Source organism: Dermacentor albipictus, chromosome 4 (assembly GCF_038994185.2).
Source record: "Dermacentor albipictus isolate Rhodes 1998 colony chromosome 4, USDA_Dalb.pri_finalv2, whole genome shotgun sequence".
NCBI lineage: Eukaryota > Metazoa > Arthropoda > Arachnida > Ixodida > Ixodidae > Dermacentor > Dermacentor albipictus.
The window spans coordinates 168,360,303-168,378,085 of NC_091824.1; the positions used below are offsets into that span (position 1 = coordinate 168,360,303).

At 41.4% G+C, this 17,783-nt stretch overlaps 1 protein-coding gene across 1 annotated transcript in view; it reads left to right on the top strand.

Moving 5' to 3' along the window:
- The window catches only part of Start1 (Steroidogenic acute regulatory protein-like), a 53,629-nt gene extending 36,351 nt beyond the window's left edge, over window positions 1-17,278 (top strand). The window contains exons 7-12 of the mRNA XM_065442092.2: window positions 24-173; window positions 1,813-1,908; window positions 4,599-4,675; window positions 9,069-9,173; window positions 12,673-12,766; window positions 17,075-17,278. Coding sequence (XP_065298164.2) covers window positions 24-173; window positions 1,813-1,908; window positions 4,599-4,675; window positions 9,069-9,173; window positions 12,673-12,766; window positions 17,075-17,188 — 636 coding nt within the window. The 3' untranslated portion in view covers window positions 17,189-17,278. The remainder of the gene's footprint in view (window positions 1-23; window positions 174-1,812; window positions 1,909-4,598; window positions 4,676-9,068; window positions 9,174-12,672; window positions 12,767-17,074) is intronic.
- The last annotated feature ends 505 nt before the right edge of the window (window positions 17,279-17,783 follow it).

The window sequence follows — 17,783 nt, forward strand, 5'->3', positions numbered from 1 at the left end:
TACACACATGGGGGTGTCAACAGGAGCGTTCATACAAGCGCAAAGCAGAGGAGGCCTTGGATACAGCCTTGAAGATCTTCCATGAGAGCAATTGGAAAACTGAAAAGATGGACCATAGCAGTGCCATTCAGACGTGCCACCATTCCAAGTTCGGCAAAGTCTACAAATATGCGGTATGTTTCTCGGACTGCTTGCTTTTGGCTTCCTATTTAGGGGAGGCACTGTTTACGCTATATTTGGAGCATTATGTGTTTCTAACATCGTGAAGACTGTGCAATCATGCATTCTCATCCTCTCTTCTTGTTCTGCCCAAGTGCTACCTAAAGTAAAACAAGTGTGTCTGTGGCATTCTGTGTTACCCAGTGACGGACAGGGCTTCCCAACTTGTTTCTCCTGGAAAGGTGCACTTGCAGACAGTATTGCAGGTAATGCAGTTGGATCTGATTTAAAGCTCAGGATTTTGGGTGCAGTTCATGCTGGATGTGAACACAAAAATCAAGCTTGAAAACCCAGTCCACATACATTAACGATGATGTTGAGCACATTAATTCTACAAATGAAGCACCATACTTCAATATTGCAAGTATAACTCCTATTGCATAAGCCAAAATATCTACCCAAACATGTGCCAAGAGAATGTTCTGTTCATTAGCTAGCACATGTCGTGAAGCGTCCAGCGTTCATCCGTGTCTAATGCCTTTTCCTTGTATTTACGTCCTCTGTGTTTCGCTGGTATCCCCTTTCTCAAATTCACATATACATTTCACTTTAAAAAAAGGACTTTATTTCACCTCTTAATGATTTCACTGAAGCTGCCACTAACCATAAGTTGGCACAGTTACTCATGAGTGAGTCCAGCTAAGTAGAATTTTGGTGAGTCTGAGTGAGCTTGGCTGAGTGGAATATTGGTGAGTCTGAGTCGGAGTGGGCCAAGCTGAGTAGAATTTTGTGAGTCCGAGTCTGAGTGATATCTAAGCAAAAAAAAAAAAAATGTATCTTGTGAACGAGTCCGAGTGAGTTCCGTTTATTTTGCCAACTTATGCCAATAACCTTGTGGCAATATTGGAACTAATCTTCCCAGTGTTTGCACATAATAAGTCATGGCATTGTATTAGTATTTTGTCAGTGGAAGCAGCAAATCTTAGTCACTCCACTATCTGTTAAACTATTAGGCTGTCAAATGGAAGACACTGTCTAAATATACAAATGCTAATCTAACAGCATTGAATTTTACACTTAACAGGCTTTTACCATCTTACACAGTCACCATGCATAATCATGACTGTTCCGTGTCCATTACATGAACCATCAGACACACTAAGCCCAAAAATCGGGCATTTGGTAGCTTCTATGTTCTGCTTTTTTTTGGACTTCTCAGTTGGCAGCAGCAGCAGCACAAAATGGTGGATTGTTGTGAATATCTATGTAAAGTGGTTTCAATAATTCTCTTCAAAAGCGATAATTAAATTCTTTTTTTATTCACTCAAAACAAGAGAACATCACAACTTCTTTGTGATTAATGAGGAATGTCATAAATTCTTCATTAGCAAATGGGTTTCTTAATTTTGAATTTTGAACACAATATTCAAGGTCCTGCAGAAATTCAGCAGTTTAAGGTGCATTGATAAGACTGCCTTTATATTCAAGACCTTGTTTGCACTTTCAGTGTACAAGGTGTTTTCAATATCAGAGTTAAAGGGAATATTTGTCAAAAGGTGCTTAATCGTGTGCTCTTTCCGTACGAGTTCGTAGCTTCAAATGTTTGCAGTGTGTAATGCACGTACTCAACGAAATGCTTCATTTACACTTCAGGGTACACTGCCAGCACCTCCAGAAACTATTTTGGACATTCTGTTCAACCGACTGGAGGAGCAAGTTCTGTGGAACCCTTCAGTGAAAGAAGCCAGGGTATGCTGTTTGTGTTCTACGTAGAAACAGTGCTATGTGTGATGAGTACTGTTTGACAGGTTTTCATGCCACAAATCCACAGATGAGCTGGGAGGCTTGACTTTGGAATGGGACTTTGATTACTTTTGACTACACAAGATGTACAGTAAGGGCTGCTGTTAAGAGGGACAGCTAATTATCATTCAAACCAACATAACTTGAAAATATAAACTCGGAAGAAAAAGATGCTTATGTCATGCGTTGCCTAGACCTCTAATGGAAACAAGTTACTGCTGAGGCCTCTGTATCAAAACTGAGCTGTAATCAGTCCCGAAGCATGAATTTGGTGTTCTCCTTAACAGCGGATCGTACTGTACATTTGTTGCTTATAGCTAGTGCCTTCTGCTAGTAAGTTATTGCAGCAGCTAGCATTAGGTATAAGTGTATGCTAAAATGATGTTATAAGATGGGTGCATGCCATCGTGCTTTTGGATTTATGTATGTTCATGTGCATCACTTTGTGTCAATGCAGTGCTGCTAATTACTGTCAACTTGCTGCGATGGCTTAGTGGCTACGGTGTTGCACTGCTAAGCATGAGGTCGCAGGATCAAATCCTGGCTGCAGCAGCTGCATTTTGATGAGGGTGAAATGCAAAAACGCTTGTGTCCAATGCATTGGGGGCATGTTAAAGATACCCTGATGGTCAAAATTAATCCAGAGGTCTTCCACTACAGCGTGCCTCCTAATCAAATCGTGGTTTTGCCACGTAAAACCCAGAGTTCATTCGTTTATTCTGCTTACAGTGCCTTCATGCATTCAAATGGCTGAAGTAATTCAGTGAAAATTATACTTTCTGGGGGCAAATACCTCCTTTCCCTTTCTGTACTAGTTAAGTGCTGTCAAGAACACAATATCAATATCTAATTACAGTGCTTTACTGTGAAGACATGACCGAAATCGCATGTGCCCTGGAGAGGACTACCTACCCATTTTTCATCACTTAGTTATAAATGAATAATAAAATTGCATGTTCTTGCTCAGTTTGTGCAATAATTGAAAATGTTCACTTGTATTGCTGTGGAGGTTTCTAGCATCTCTAGAAACTTTATTGGATGATTTCTGTAAATCCTCTACAAAATTGCATAATCTACAAATGTACATACTTTACAGCATTTTATTTTCACACACATATCTAAAGCTGGGAAGTTTCTGCTAACACTAGGTCATATTTTATCACTGAAGTGGCCCTATGCAGCACTCCTCATGGCAGCATCCTGTGCGTATTGCTGCAAGATGCACTATCTTTAGCAGAAACAAACTCTCGTGTGCTAGAAAATGACAGAACAAACAAGTGTTAACACCATGCTTTAAATATTTGGAGATGTGTGTGCATGAGTATATTTCTGTACATATATGTTGCATGAGGCTAAGCTCTATAGCCAATTTTTTAAATATATGTATTATACAACAACTTCTACATTTAGTTTTTGTCTAGCACCATAAATGTTGTACTATCAGAACACTAGATTATTACAGTGACATAATTCTTTTAATACAGTTCTATTAACCCTTTTAGTGTTGTTCTTTCGGAGCTGATACACCCCTGGCGTCGAAGTTTTTTCTCAGATGTTCTAAAATGAAAACAACAGTATATTTCTGGTTATGTAGAAGGGAAAAAATGATGCGAATAATGGCCAATGCACTCTTGGCATGGTCGTCACATTCTTATCTTCATTTTGTATCTCCTGCCTAGCTTCGTTCTGACAAGCACACATCCATGATAGCACTGCTGCATCAGAATAAAAAAAAAAGAGTACTTCCTGTAAATGTATGGCAGATGGCAGAAACATGCAAAAGTGGTGGCCTTGCACTACAGCGAAAATATTTGAATGGAGAATAGCCGCGGTAGTGGTACACAAAGTCCAATAGCCTAATCTCTCACCTGTGAATGCTCGTCAGTGCAACCACGCCCACGAAGAGGCGTATTTTGCAGTGCACCAGCAAAAACACAGGCTGAGCAATCCCAGAGAGGTTAGATAGAAATAGCTTCTAGAAATATATTCAGCAGATGCCGGAACTACCCCAGACCATGCTGACTTCGTGTTGCTGCACACATCTTACTGGAAAGGGTGGAGAATGTATGGGTACATCAGTGACATACATCAGGGCAGGATAGAAACACAGCAACATATTGGTACATCACTAAACTCGCAAACAACTTTCTCTGGCTATGAAGGGAAAACTACAGAGGCAAAGCGTGCACAAGTGAGCGTGCTTCTGAAAAGAGTCCCGTGTTTTCATTCATATTAGTTTAAGCTGGGGAAGAGAAAACATGAACACCTTATTATCAATAGTCAAATACGGCAAAACACACCACTGAATGTAAAAGTTAACTTATTTCGCAGCTTTTCCCTTCCATGTCTGGCCAAATGCGAAACCGGGGCACTCGGAGCTGCATTGATCCACCATCTGTTCCGAGCAACCAAAAGCACTGTCAAATGCTACCGGCCTACTTGGCGTGGTAACACATGTGCAGAAGCTCCGCACCCATAGTTTTCCCTTCATAGCCACAGAAAGTTGTCTGCGAGTGAAACGCTGAAAGTGTTAAAAATATAGTCATTTGGCAGAGTTCGGTTCATGTCTTTATAACAGCAGTGTGTCTTTGCTTCTTCATTACATTCCTTCCCCCATCCCTTCTTTTTTTTTGCAGGTAATAGAGAGCATAGACAGTCAGACCGACATTGTGTACATACTTTCAGATGGTGCAAAAGGAGTCATTTCTTCTCGGTATGTTGGCTACTGGCAAATGCGACCGTTTGGAAGACTGTTGCAATACATGCCTGTGTTGACAGTTCTCTTAAAATTGGTTTTTGTCACTGCAGTCTGTTCAAGACGATCCTTCACGAATTTGCATTCATGGTGAAATGGCAGTTGACAAGCCTCTCAGATTGGCAAGTCTAGTTGCACAGATTCACAACTATTTCAATTCAGTGCACTTTATTTCAACACCAAAATGTTGAGGACTGCGAACAAAAAGCCTTTCTATGGCTTGACATGGTCAGCAGCCCTCTTTAACAGGCAGTGACAGAGCATATTACGTATTCAATAAGAGTCAACTGAGGCCCAGTAAGATGACTGACAAACATAATGCACATATGTATGTATGTAAGGATACAATTGAAACAGAAAAAAGAAGAGAACGCTAATTATGCATGCACGTTATATATATATATGAAATTAACAAATATGTAAGGCGATAAATAATGCAATGCACAATTCGGCAAATGCACACTAACAAAAAATGCTATCATCTTTTTGTTTTTGCGGAAACAAAGAAAAGAAATAAAAAAGCACAATAATGAATGTTTAGACGATGTAGATTTGTTTAGACAAAACGGTAATCTAAAGCGCAACATTTGGTAGGTGTCATCATGCTGCTATGATGTACGTCACCAAAGAGCCCACAGAGAAATGGGTCGTATTTTGTGACTCTAAGGCAGCCCTTCACAGCATCAAGTCTGCATTACGTCACAGAGTATACCAGCAGATGATATCTGACATCAGGGAAGTACACCACCATGCTCTGGAAAGAGGACACACCATTACATTTCAATGGATTCCTGCTCACTGTGGCATTGTCGGCAACAACCTAGCAGACAAGGCTGCCCGGTCTGCCCACGAAGATACCCAGACGCGTTCCGTACCTTTGGCGAGGTCTGATGCTGCCAGGGAACTTCGCCTACATGCACGCAAAATCTCGCAAGATCTCTGGAGTTCAGGTGCCTTCAACTGCCGATTATATAAACTGGACCCCACGCTACGGCTACAAGTGCCATCTAGCCTTTTCCGCGGTGAAGCAACCTTGCTGTACCGCTTGTGGCTGGGAGTAGCATTCACAAACTCATATTCCTTTCGTTTGGGAATGGCCGAGAGCCCGATGTGCGATTCCTGTGGGTGCGAGGAGACCATCGAGCACCTATTATGTACCTGCCCCCGCTACGATGTACAACGCCTCTCTCTGCAGGAAACTTTACACCGACTAGACTTACAACCATTCACCGAGTCAAAGATACTCGGACCGTGGCCACACCCCTCACTGGCACGAAAAGCGAATCGTGCATTACTGCAATACTTGAGGTACACCGGTTTAAGTGACCGTTTATAGTGTCCCTGTGCATAGTGTCCCTCCCACACGTACTCTGTGCTTACTCTCTCCCTTTCTTCTTCTTTCTATTCCCCTTTCTCCCACCCCAGTGTAGGGTAGCAAACCGGATACTCTTCTGGTTGACCTCCCTGCCTTTCCTGTCCTTGCTTTCTCTCTCTCTCTTGGTAGGTGTAGTTAGTCCTTGCCCATGGCTTCTCCCAGAGTTCGCAACTGCGCATATTCAGCTTCCTACCTCTATGTTTTAAGTTCGAGATAGTATTTAATGTGTTATTATTTCTGTTAATACCTGTCTTATACCAGTTAATTAGTGTTTGCTCATAAATATCAGGCACAGGAAGTAAATTGTTTTTAAAAAGTGGGTGCATATGGGTGTCGTGGGGAACATCAGGAATACCACGGACAGCCTTTTTTTTGTATTCTGTGTAGTGTGGTGATATTAGTAAGAGTAGCAGTACTGCAAACAAGATGGCGATAGTTAACTTGACTGAGAAGTAACGACTTGTATAGGAGAAGCTTGATACTTTCAGGGAAAAAAAATCTCAACCTGTGCAAAATTCCACTCACATGGGATATTATAGCAGCGACTAAATCTACTTGTGTGTTCCACAACACGTTGCTCGAATACAACCCCAACGCATTTAACAGTAGGGACAATGGGTATAATCGAATTATTGAGTTGTAATGTTAAGTCTGTAGTGACATTAAGATTTTTTGGTCTGAACAGAACAGCTGTAGTTTTTTTAGTGCATATTTATAGCTAATGCCGCCAGCTTTCCATGATTCCGCGAAAAATCACGGGATTTATGTTTTCGTGGAAATGCGATTTAACAAAAAAAAAAGTTGCTTTTTGAAGCAGCAATGAAACACTGTTTCTCGCAGTTTTCACAAGATGATGTCATCACGCAGTCCTCGTCGTACCATTGTCATTCTTGCTGTCACATAGCTACAGTCTTGGACGATTGGCCATTACTGGACATAGTGCAATGAAACACGGATATACAGTCAACATCCAATTTTTCGTATAAGCTAGGGGCCGCAAGAACATTAAAAAAATCGGGCTGTCCAAAAATATGAATGCAAGCCATTGAGGGCTCAAATCGCCACAGGCACATCCAAGACAGCTATGAAGGCCTGCTGGTACTCTTAATTATGTGCATCGATGCTCGTATTGTGACATGAGATGGATGCAGGCATGTGTAATTGAACACATATGTTGTCCCATAACAGTGGCGCCTTTGCACTCTTGGTATGCTTCTCTGCAATGCATTGCTTATGCTTGGCTCCGGCAAGGCTGACTTTTTGGGATATGCAATGCCGGTACTATCCTCTTTCTGCGATTTGAAGCTGTCGGTGAGAATGACAAAGATGGAGTCGGTGTCATTGCTTACTGTGGCGAATTCTTTCAATAAAAAACACTGAACCGAATAGCAGGAAGCTTGGCAGTGAACGTTGAAGTGGCTAGGCCTAGCGTTGGGATTGTCGTGCAAGAGCACTAGTTCGATGCTGCAATTATTGCCATCTTGGAGCTGCAGTCACGGCAAAAAGCCTGGAAAGTCAAACAACAAAGGGTTTCAGCATGTAAGAGCACTGGCTCTATGCTGCGAGATAATGAAAATGGCGGTGGTGGCTGCTTTGGTTGTTGCCGTTTTGGACCTGCGGTCACTCTGTAAATAGTCCATAAAATTGGGCAGCAAAGGGTTTCATTTTCTGAAATTTCAGACATCCTTCTACATTGGCTCTATGGGCACATGGCGAAGCCATGAAAGTGTCCGAATTAATAAGGCATGTCTGTAAAATCATTCATAGACTGAAGTGCAAATTGAGGCAACCTGCGGCGGCAGTTGATGCACCCAAGCATGGGCAAGAGCTCCAACATCATCACCGTCATGCCGTCATCGTCGTACCATTGGCATCATTCTATCAACTGCGCAACGTTGTTGTCACTTCAGCATCATTATGCCATCGGCTTTGTTCTGTCGTCGTAATGCCATTGCCACTATTGCATCATCATGCCATCATCGTCATTCCATTGTCATCATTTCGTCGTAGTCATTCCCATTGTCTTTATGGCGGCGGTGTCATACAGTTGTCTTGCCATTGTAATCGTTATAGCATTGTCATCATATTGTTGTCATTCTGGAGTATTTATCAACAGTCGAGTAGTGCAGCTCAGCTAGCGACAAACGGATGAAAGTGTGTCTGCATTCGTAGTACCTAGGCGCAGTCCCCACATTTTTTTCTTGTGCCTGCGTTATTGACAAAATGAAAACATGCTATTCCCAGTGAAAATGTGTCCAACTTGTTCATGTGATCTCTATGCAAATGACCGCAGAGCAGGAACACCATTCTTCACAGACACTAATGAAAGCTTTGCTTAAACCGATTCCCACAGAGCGAGAGACCCCCAGATTCTTTTTCTTTTTAATCTCTGAAGTTTTACAAGTATGACTAAAAAGAAGATTACAGTATTTTACATGATCATGGCCAGGATAATGTAACAGTTCTCATTTTCTTTTTGTGCTGCATAAGTGGTCTAAATGGTGTTCTGCTTGCATTATCACCCAAGTCGTCTGGTTGTAAGTGGTTGGTGATAACAAAGAGATAGAATCAAGAAAATGGAATCAGTTTTTTGTATTGGCCAAGATATAAATGACTGATCATGTTCCATTGAAACATGTTTAGGAAATCATGTACATGCCTACATCTTGTTTGCAACTGAGAATCTGAGTTGGTGGTGCAGTTTTTTATATTTTGTAAAATGCCAGTCAACACTCGGTGTGTTCTGGCCAAACAGGTAGACACATCTTGACTATTTGTGCCTCATGAATATCGTGCAATCGGCCACTTCTGGCCACGTTCTTCTGCCATGGAAATAAACAAACTTGAATGAGCCAAAATAATTGTTTGAGTTGACCAAATGCACAGTTAGCTTTGTCATTTATGCAGCAGTGTGCCATTACGTACAACTTCGCACTTGTGAGATTGCATTCTGTTCCCTCCTCTGTCGCTTCCTAGAGATTTTGTGAACCTGAGGATGTGGCAGAAGCGTGGCGAGTCCTACTTACTGTGTGCCATCAGTGCCGAGCACGCCAAGCAGCCACCCAAGAAAACTGTCGTGAGGTCAGTGTCTTTTCTTGCCTCTGGTGTAATAGCACTGCTCGTCATATATTTAGGCTGGGTCCTTTTTAATGCCCCTACTTTTTACCTTGAGACATGTTTATCTGACCCAGAGGTTAAAAGCAAATGTTCGGGAAGCGCAGTTGCCAACATGTCGTTGTAAAGCTATATCTGCCTCTAGCTGATACCCAAGCCACATTGGCAAGCTTAATGCTCTTGTCTAGCAGCTTAAGTTTCTTATTGTTATTTTATCTGAAGTTTATGCTACATGTGCATATTTAATAACATTAAATACTGCGATAATAGCTGCGGTGACTGCAGTCAGCTTGTTTTCATCCATAAGGTTATAATTTCTTTAACAGGCAAAAGTTTAAGCAATGCCACCACTAGAATCATTAATAAGCATATTTTATGTACTCACTTAGTTACTTTGCAAATGTGTTTTCATGTCTAGCCATATCTGCAAAGTTGGGAGCAAAAGCATGCATTCAAAAGCAATATTCACTAGGCTATGAGTGGTCTTAAGTTTTAATCTCATTGAGTATGTCTATGTGACACTGCACAAATGGCATTAAAGTTTAAAGTGTCAGAGTTCATGTCATTTCCTCTACCTCTGTGGCACTGGTAACAGCACCACTCTCCTCCTACTTTATTAGTGATAGGGATGGTACTGTAGCTATGCCGCCTTATTCTGACCGTCAGTATCATAGAAATTTTAAATAATGGATAAGCCTTATGGTACCAAACTTATTCCAGTGAATTTATGCCTCCTTAATATGGGAACTCACTTTCCAGACAGTCTACTGGGAAAAAATGAGCAAAGCAGACGTGTGTTTATGTACTCCATTAGCCTTGTTAATGTGAATGGCATCAGTATGAACGGGACTTTTCTGCACTGCTCAAGCACAGTGCACCCTGTATTTTGAATGTGCAGCAACCTTGAAAAATTAAATGAAATCTTTTTTTCGGGTATTTATGCTTTGCCGCAATGAAATGTGCAGCCGACAGGCATTTCCATTTGTCTGTGTGGACAGCACAGACGTCTCCTACGAACTTAATAGTGTATCAGAAATAAAACCCTCTGTATACAAGGCTCTCTCAGTAACTTTTTCTTACCTAAACTGCGTTCAGCGCCTAGCAAAGCTAATGTTCAAGGCAAGGATGACCACCATGGCACCATTCAGGCAGCAGGGCGTTGCCAAACACCTCATGCAAAAATACATCAACTCTTAAGCTGTTTTGTTTTTTCAGGAAATTTCTTACCCACAATACTTCTGTTTATTGCTGATTATGAATGTCTTTGTTATACGTATAACGCAGCTTTTTGAGGCAGAAAATATTACTTGCCTCATAAATAAAAGCAGGTTACTGAAGTTTATTGTATGCTATAATAGAAAGGCACCAACTACCTGCTAGTAATCAGCAAAAATTATGGAATATATACAGAAATTTATTGTGTGTGTCACATTACCTGTGCATGCTAACAGTGTGTTATTTGACTGAAAGCTTTGGCAGCGTGTGGTACAGCTCAAAGCAAGGTATTATGCACAGTCACTTGCTGAGTGGTTTCATCGACTATCATTAAAACCAACTCGTCCTGTAGAAAACACTAAATATATTAAAACAGTTCAGCTGGCAGCCTTGTAGCAAACTGCTTCCAGGGCACAGAAAAAAAAAAAGGAAACGGTGGAGGCTTCGACGCTAAGTTGTTCATGTCAATTTTAGTCCACAGACATGCACTTGCAATTGTTATCCTCTGAGTTTTCTTCTTTATCTTCTTTGTCTGAGGATTTGCTAACCTCAGTCCTAATCAAGTTTGTCTTTGCTTCCTGAAACGATGTACACCTTGGTATCTGAACCATCTTCGGAAGATAGGAAGAACACGATGAAGAAATGCCTCTTTTTCCAGAATATGGGCCAGCGATACATGCATTGCCTCTGTCAGACACGACCATCTTGAAAATACCAGTTACCACAAGAAAAACATGCTCCAGATCTAGAACAACAAAATTACGAAGCACGTACTGCCATCTGTCAACTGAAACATCAATTAAGCTGGGGACGAGCATCTAAAATGCAGGGCTCGTCCAAAATGGTTAACGGATTAGCTAGTGTTATTTCTAAGTTTTTTTTTTTTTAACTGAATAACTGAGATAGAATTTATTGACAGGAAAGACAGAGAGGTCGACCTGAGCTAGTGCACTCTAGTCTGCTACTCTGCACTGGGGAATAGGGAAGGGGAGTGAAAGTACTGGGATGGGTGGTGATAACTGGTGAGTGCTTATGTATATAAGACAGTTGCCCTGCTAGAGCCGCTCGTCTAGCTTGGTGTCCCGCAGAAACCTCAACAGCACTTTAGTTGCCCACATATTTTTTTGACTAATGGAAGTATTGAAAGTGCGCACACTTATTGAGACATTAATGTACTATGTGTACATTGTGTAGATAGTGTGGCATTCTGCTAATTTCTTCTTTTTGATTGCCAATGAAGCACTGTTCGGTTGCAACCTTTGGCTGCTTCAAGCATTGATGCTGCTTGTTGCATGTAAACTGTTCCACATGTGTAGTTGCACATAAGCTCTACAATTGCTCTCATGACTGCCATTGAGCATAGTGGTTCTTCATGAAAACTCATAGCTGCGATGATCTATTTCACACAGCTTAACTGTTACAGGCTTAGTGAAGTTTCTTCCCTCTGAGTGCCCACTGTTTTTCAGTTTTGAAACAGAACCAAATTTACTTGAATGGTTTGAACTGCTGCAGGTGTCTGCATTGCATGAAAAATAGCGGCAGCAAAATCCAACATCTTACCTTGTCCTTGCAGTGCATAACACAGTGCACTCATGCAATGTAGCCACCTGCAAAAGTTTGTACAGAAGGATTCTATCTGCATCTATCCATGAACAGTGAAGCAGCATTGTGAGGAAATGAAGGCTTATTGGTGACAGAACCCCTAAGCATAATGGCTAAAACCTATTTCAATGTGCACACTTTGGCATCTGCCACTGCAAGCTCTTCAGTAGAAAGCTATGGCCCCATGTGTGAGTGGCTGTGAGTGCATTGTGTTTTTTATATTAAAGTGACGGTAGTTGAGAGTTCGAAACGACACTTTCTCTTGCTATCTATCTATTCTGTCATGCTGTGGAGTGCATTATTGTGCAGTGATTAACGTATTGTTTAGCTAATAAATGGTATGGGCACCATATGCAACATTTGACATCAGGTAATAGCTCGAGACAGCATTTTTTTTCAATTGTCTATCCATTTTTAGGAGCAGACGTTGTGTCACTATCACAGTCAGGGGAGTTTTCACAGGGTTACAGGGGTTTAGCATAACATTGGGAGCTTTGTGGGTGGTCGGAGCTGCAGTAAAATAGTTGAGAGCTAGAAGAATTGCTGATGTCTGCAGATCTTTTACAAGTGTAAAAACATGTCTGGAACCATTCTGTTGGTTTGAGCGGTTTTTGTAGCATACACACAAGCATTTTTCTACTGCTTGCAGAGGTGAACAGGGACCTCTGTTGTACATGCTGGCTCCATCAGATACGGAAGTGAATCGAAGCAAATTCCAGTGGCTGCTCAACGTCAATCTCAAGGTGACTGCATTACAATATGCATTTACTGCTTACAGGCAACCACTGAATTTGAGTTAAATTAATATTTTCACTCTGGAATTAGTCACTGGTGGATCATAGCAGTTCAACCCCTTGTGTGACTATGATTGTGTAGGTCTGTCCTGCAGCATGTAATATCAATGCACATAAAACCTCTGCTGCTTCCCTTTGCAAGCACAGTGGTGCCATCTCTTAGGAGCAGAGGAAGGATTCAAAAGTACACAATTCATCGGTGGCACGTTGCAATGCACCTGAGGTATATGATGCACAACTTGCCTGTGGGTCATGTCCCTCGGGAATTAAGGCCTAAAGAATTACTGCTGCAGTGAAAGTGCCAAGTATGCTGCATTTAAATATGAAAGTTAAATTCTGGTAACTGGTGGGAGCGGAATTTTGGTTAATGTCATCAAATATGTAAAAAAATTGGATGAAAATTGTACCCTTTATATTTTAAGATGTGAAGTTGCTACAACTCCAATACAGAGTAGCAAAAACAAATACCACTTTAAGTCTATATGCTGCATCTGGTTGTTGGTCTTAGATTACACAAAATGAGTGTGGCCAGTTGGGAGTTAAGTGCATTCCTTAAATCTATGCAAATGTTGGGAAACTTAAATTCACAAGATACATGCGACTTTATGCTATATCAGGTGCTATTTATGGAATTGTAATCTATTGGAGCTAAGGAGATGTAAACAAGCTGTGTCAATTTCTTGAAAATTTCAGATGTTCAGTGAATATTATAAAATAATTGAGGAACTAAATCAGTATTCTACTTCCATTGGTCATTAGCATTTGATGTTTTCCTTAATGAGGAATTTTTATCATACCTGTTCTATGGTTTCCCAATCAAAACATTTACCGTTCATCTCAATAGGCAAATCAGAGTTTGGCTCCATCTAAATAAATGAAATTCTAATTCATGCTTTAAAAAATACTAACGTACATAGCATTGACTCACTTGATGAAAAATTCCTGCATGAGACTCAAGAATACTAGACAGGACAGTATTCAGGATGTTAAAAACATTGTGGTGTCCACCCGGCTAAGGAAATAATTTATGTAATATTAATGCCAAAAGACTACAGGGTGCTGTACCTGAAAAAAAAAAAGAAAGAAAGAAATGCCAAGTCTTTATTTGGAATTGTCATCTCGACTAGTGTGCTGCATGTTGCATAAGTAAGAGTAACAGGTATGCATGGCTTTTCCAGCTTACACCACTGGATCACTTGCGCTAAAATTTTGCACAGAGACGCCATTTCTTAGTGCATGCAGTTTAATGCCATGTTTGGGTGCATTACTTGTCTGTTTCGTCCAGAATAAATCACAAATGTGCAACACCTGTAGCAATACCAGACAAATGATGTGGATTTTGCTGGAACAGAGTAGTGGTGCCATCACTGTAACAGCAATAAATGACACTCAGTGTGTTTCTATATCAATTACATATGGTGTCACCATTACGTTAAAGCAAAATTTGTTATTGATGTGAAATGTCTTTCAGTTCGGTCAGCGTAGCAGGTTGCTTGCTAAAGCCACATGTAAAGAAAACATGACCTATACTTTTGCAATCATACTGCCCACAAACCTTAATTTGGTATTGTTGTGTAAAGGAAAGGAGCCATTATTCGATCATGCATATATCGCGTGCACAGATATTGATTCAGCGCCGTGTCGTCGTTTTTATACCTTCTTGTGTGCTTGTCTTGTATTGTGCTGTAATGAACCACCAACTGGCCCAACTTGCTGTTTTGATACAGATAATGCCATTGTCACTCCACACTTGATGGAATCGGAGCTAAAATTAACCTGTTGCTTGGCTTTCACAGAGGTATAGCTCGGCAGTGTGTTTGTCGATCCAAGCAGGAGTGGTTGAGTTTGAGAGGGCTCACTCTGTCAAGTAGGTATAATCCACCAAACTCAAACCTGTGCTCATCAGGAGTTACGAGGCTTGCAAGTGTGCAGCTTGTTGCACAAATTTGATAGTTGCTTGGTTATGGCGCCCCCATGTTCGACATGTAGGGTCCAGGAATGGCATAAAGAGACTTGAGCAGCAATACAGAGGGACGCCAGTTTGGTCATGTCATTTTTTTACTCTAGTGCCCATACCAAAGCGCTGCACGGGCTTGGGTCAACCTGAAAGCCCGTGCCTGGCCTGGGCCGCTATTTTGTGTGCGTTCGAAAAGCCGACGTTTGGTTTCACCTCACGTGATTGACCTAGGCCGCGATATGGGCGTGGCCTGGACAACCGAACGTCAGCTTTTCGAACACGTACAAGATGGCGGCCGTGGTCAGGCTGTCCAAAGCTTTTTTTCGGCAAGTTCGAGCCGGGCATCAAGCCGCAAGCCCGGGCCGGACTCGGGCTTGAAGCCACACGCCCGGGCTTAAGTCAGGCCTTTGAGCACACACGAACGTCATGGATTGCATGGTCCAAGGCAATCTGTGCCAGGCTGAAGTGACATGTGCAAAAGCTGGCTCTTAGTATATGTTAGCAAAGAAAATAGAAAAACATATGAGGTTCTCATTCTTTCCCACAAGAACATTGTTTCTGCGTAAGGAAGAATAACTTATCAAAAAACCGCGCTTCAAACCATTTCCCTGTTACCGCTTTTGTGACTGCACTATTACCAATGTCGATACTACGGTATTATGAATTTTAGCGTGAACACAAGGGCGACTCATTCTACTCGGGCATTTATTTTATGCTGTATGCTTGTGAATCCGACTGTTTGTGTGTGTGTATATATATGTTCCGGGTGCAGTCCTTTTGTGTCGCTGCGTGTTATTTAAGCACATTTCATAAAGAAGGAATGAACCTTGACTGTGGGATAGCCTGAAGCATGGTGCGTGACAGTTTGATTATACAACTTATATTGTATGTAGTGGTTACGTCTCATGTTGTAGTCAGAATATGAACGATTTACATTTCATGTGCTTTTGCTTGCTGTTCACCATATATAACCGTAAGCTTTATCTTCTGCAACAAATTATTAATCAAGAGCCTGTTTTAAGAATTTGTAATTATTGTTTCCAATGTGAAGTGTAGACAAGAGCATTAAGAAGAATGCCCTCGGTTTGCTTCCGTCTGCTTTTTCATGTTACTTATACATTTTTTTTAAAGAACTTTTTGCTATGCTTTACTGTTGCTATACATTTATTGTAATGACTTTTCATGTACGGCATAAGCAGCATTTCATTTATATTCTGGTGCGTTATGTGCCAAAACCACAATGTGATTACAAAGCATGCCGTAGTAGGGACTGGATTAATTCATATCGCCTGGAGTTCTTTGAGATGCACCTAAACCTAAGTGCATGGGTGTTTTTGCATTTCGCCCCCATCGAAATGCAGCCACTGTGGCTGGGAATTGAACCTGCGTTCTAGAGCTTAGCAGTGTAACAGCTTAACCACTAAGCTACCACTGTGGCTAAAGCAACATTTCAATTACACACCAGATTTTCTGTCCAATTGCCTGCTACAAAGTGCAAGGCACCAATAATGTTCATCATCATCAATTTCCTCCAGTGTGCTTGGGCCAGGCCGGGTCATGCAAACACGGGCTCTGGCTAATCGTATTAATGGACAAATGGGCCCGGGCCAAAAAGTCTGGCCCATGCAGTACTGTAGCCCGTATGACCTCAGCAGCACCCACAAGATGTTTCATGTACCCCACTGCGGTTGTATCCCCAACACAGCCTGCCCGATTTGTGTGTGTGTGTGTGGCATCACTAAAAACATCCCATACATTCAATGTATTTTAGACATAGGGGCAAGCACTGCAGCAAAACATGTTATTAATGCTATCAGCATCACTGACATAACGGTACATTTCAGTGTTTCTGTCCTGCCATGCTCATTTTGTCAGATAGGAATGTTAGGAACACACCAGGAGAGCATTTGCCATTATCCATGCCACTTTTTCATTTCTGCACAACCAAAAATAAACTCCTGTGTTGTTTTATAATATTAGAGACGAAAACTCTTGACTGAAAGGGCTAAGCTGCATGCATTGTGTATTTCATGTCTGTGCAAAATTGGAGCTCAAAGGAGCCAGTTGCGTTTAGCTGGAAAAGCCACATATACTTGGCTTTTTTACGTATGCAACATTTAGCTTATGGTCAAATCTGTGCTGAACTTTTTACATAAACCAACATATGCAAAAATTTATCTTCGCAAATTCTTCTGCTCCATAAAGTTTCATGCTCACCCGTTAGACATGCAGATTACCTAGTTGTGACTATGTTAGTACTCATTTCCTTTCCGTGTATTATGACACATTTTTCTTTGTAGGGCTGGCTCCCGCAGTACATGATAGACAAAGCAATGGCCAAGAGCATGTTCGAGTATGCCGACGCACTGAAAGCCCATCTCAACAGCCTTGGAATATCCCCCGAGAACATCTAAAGCACTCATCACATCCCATGAACAGCGTTAATTTTTTTTTACAAGGTCACATATCCCGAAGTGATTAAACTTTTATATTATCTTGAAGAAGCCTGAACTGCATCTCGAATTGTGGGTGCAGTGTACCGTTAATTTTGCAATGCACTGTGAGTAGTACCTGTGACAGCCACTTCTTTCTGCAGGTCTTTTCACTGCCCAAGAATAGAAAACTTGGCGAGCTGGGTAATGTTTATGATGTAGCAGTGAAAATGGATGATGCTTGTGTTCTTTTTCTTTTTTTTCCTGCCTATTATTTGCACTCTTACGGCATGGACTCCTCACTGCTGCCCATCTATATCCCTGTGAGGGTTGTATCTAATGATGTCGCATTCGTAGCAGGACAAACATTTGGAGGTCTTGGAGATCAACTCTCCCTTCTTTATCATGAGTCTATTTAAGTCTTCTGCAGAATTAAGATCTGTCCCTCCAGTGATAGGTGCCCATTGTTAGCCCTAGATCATTCTATGTCTCCAGGTTTCCTAGTCCTCTCCAGTACTGCCATCGACCATGTTTCCCTTCCCTTGGCACAGATTCACTTATACTTCTAATGTTTACA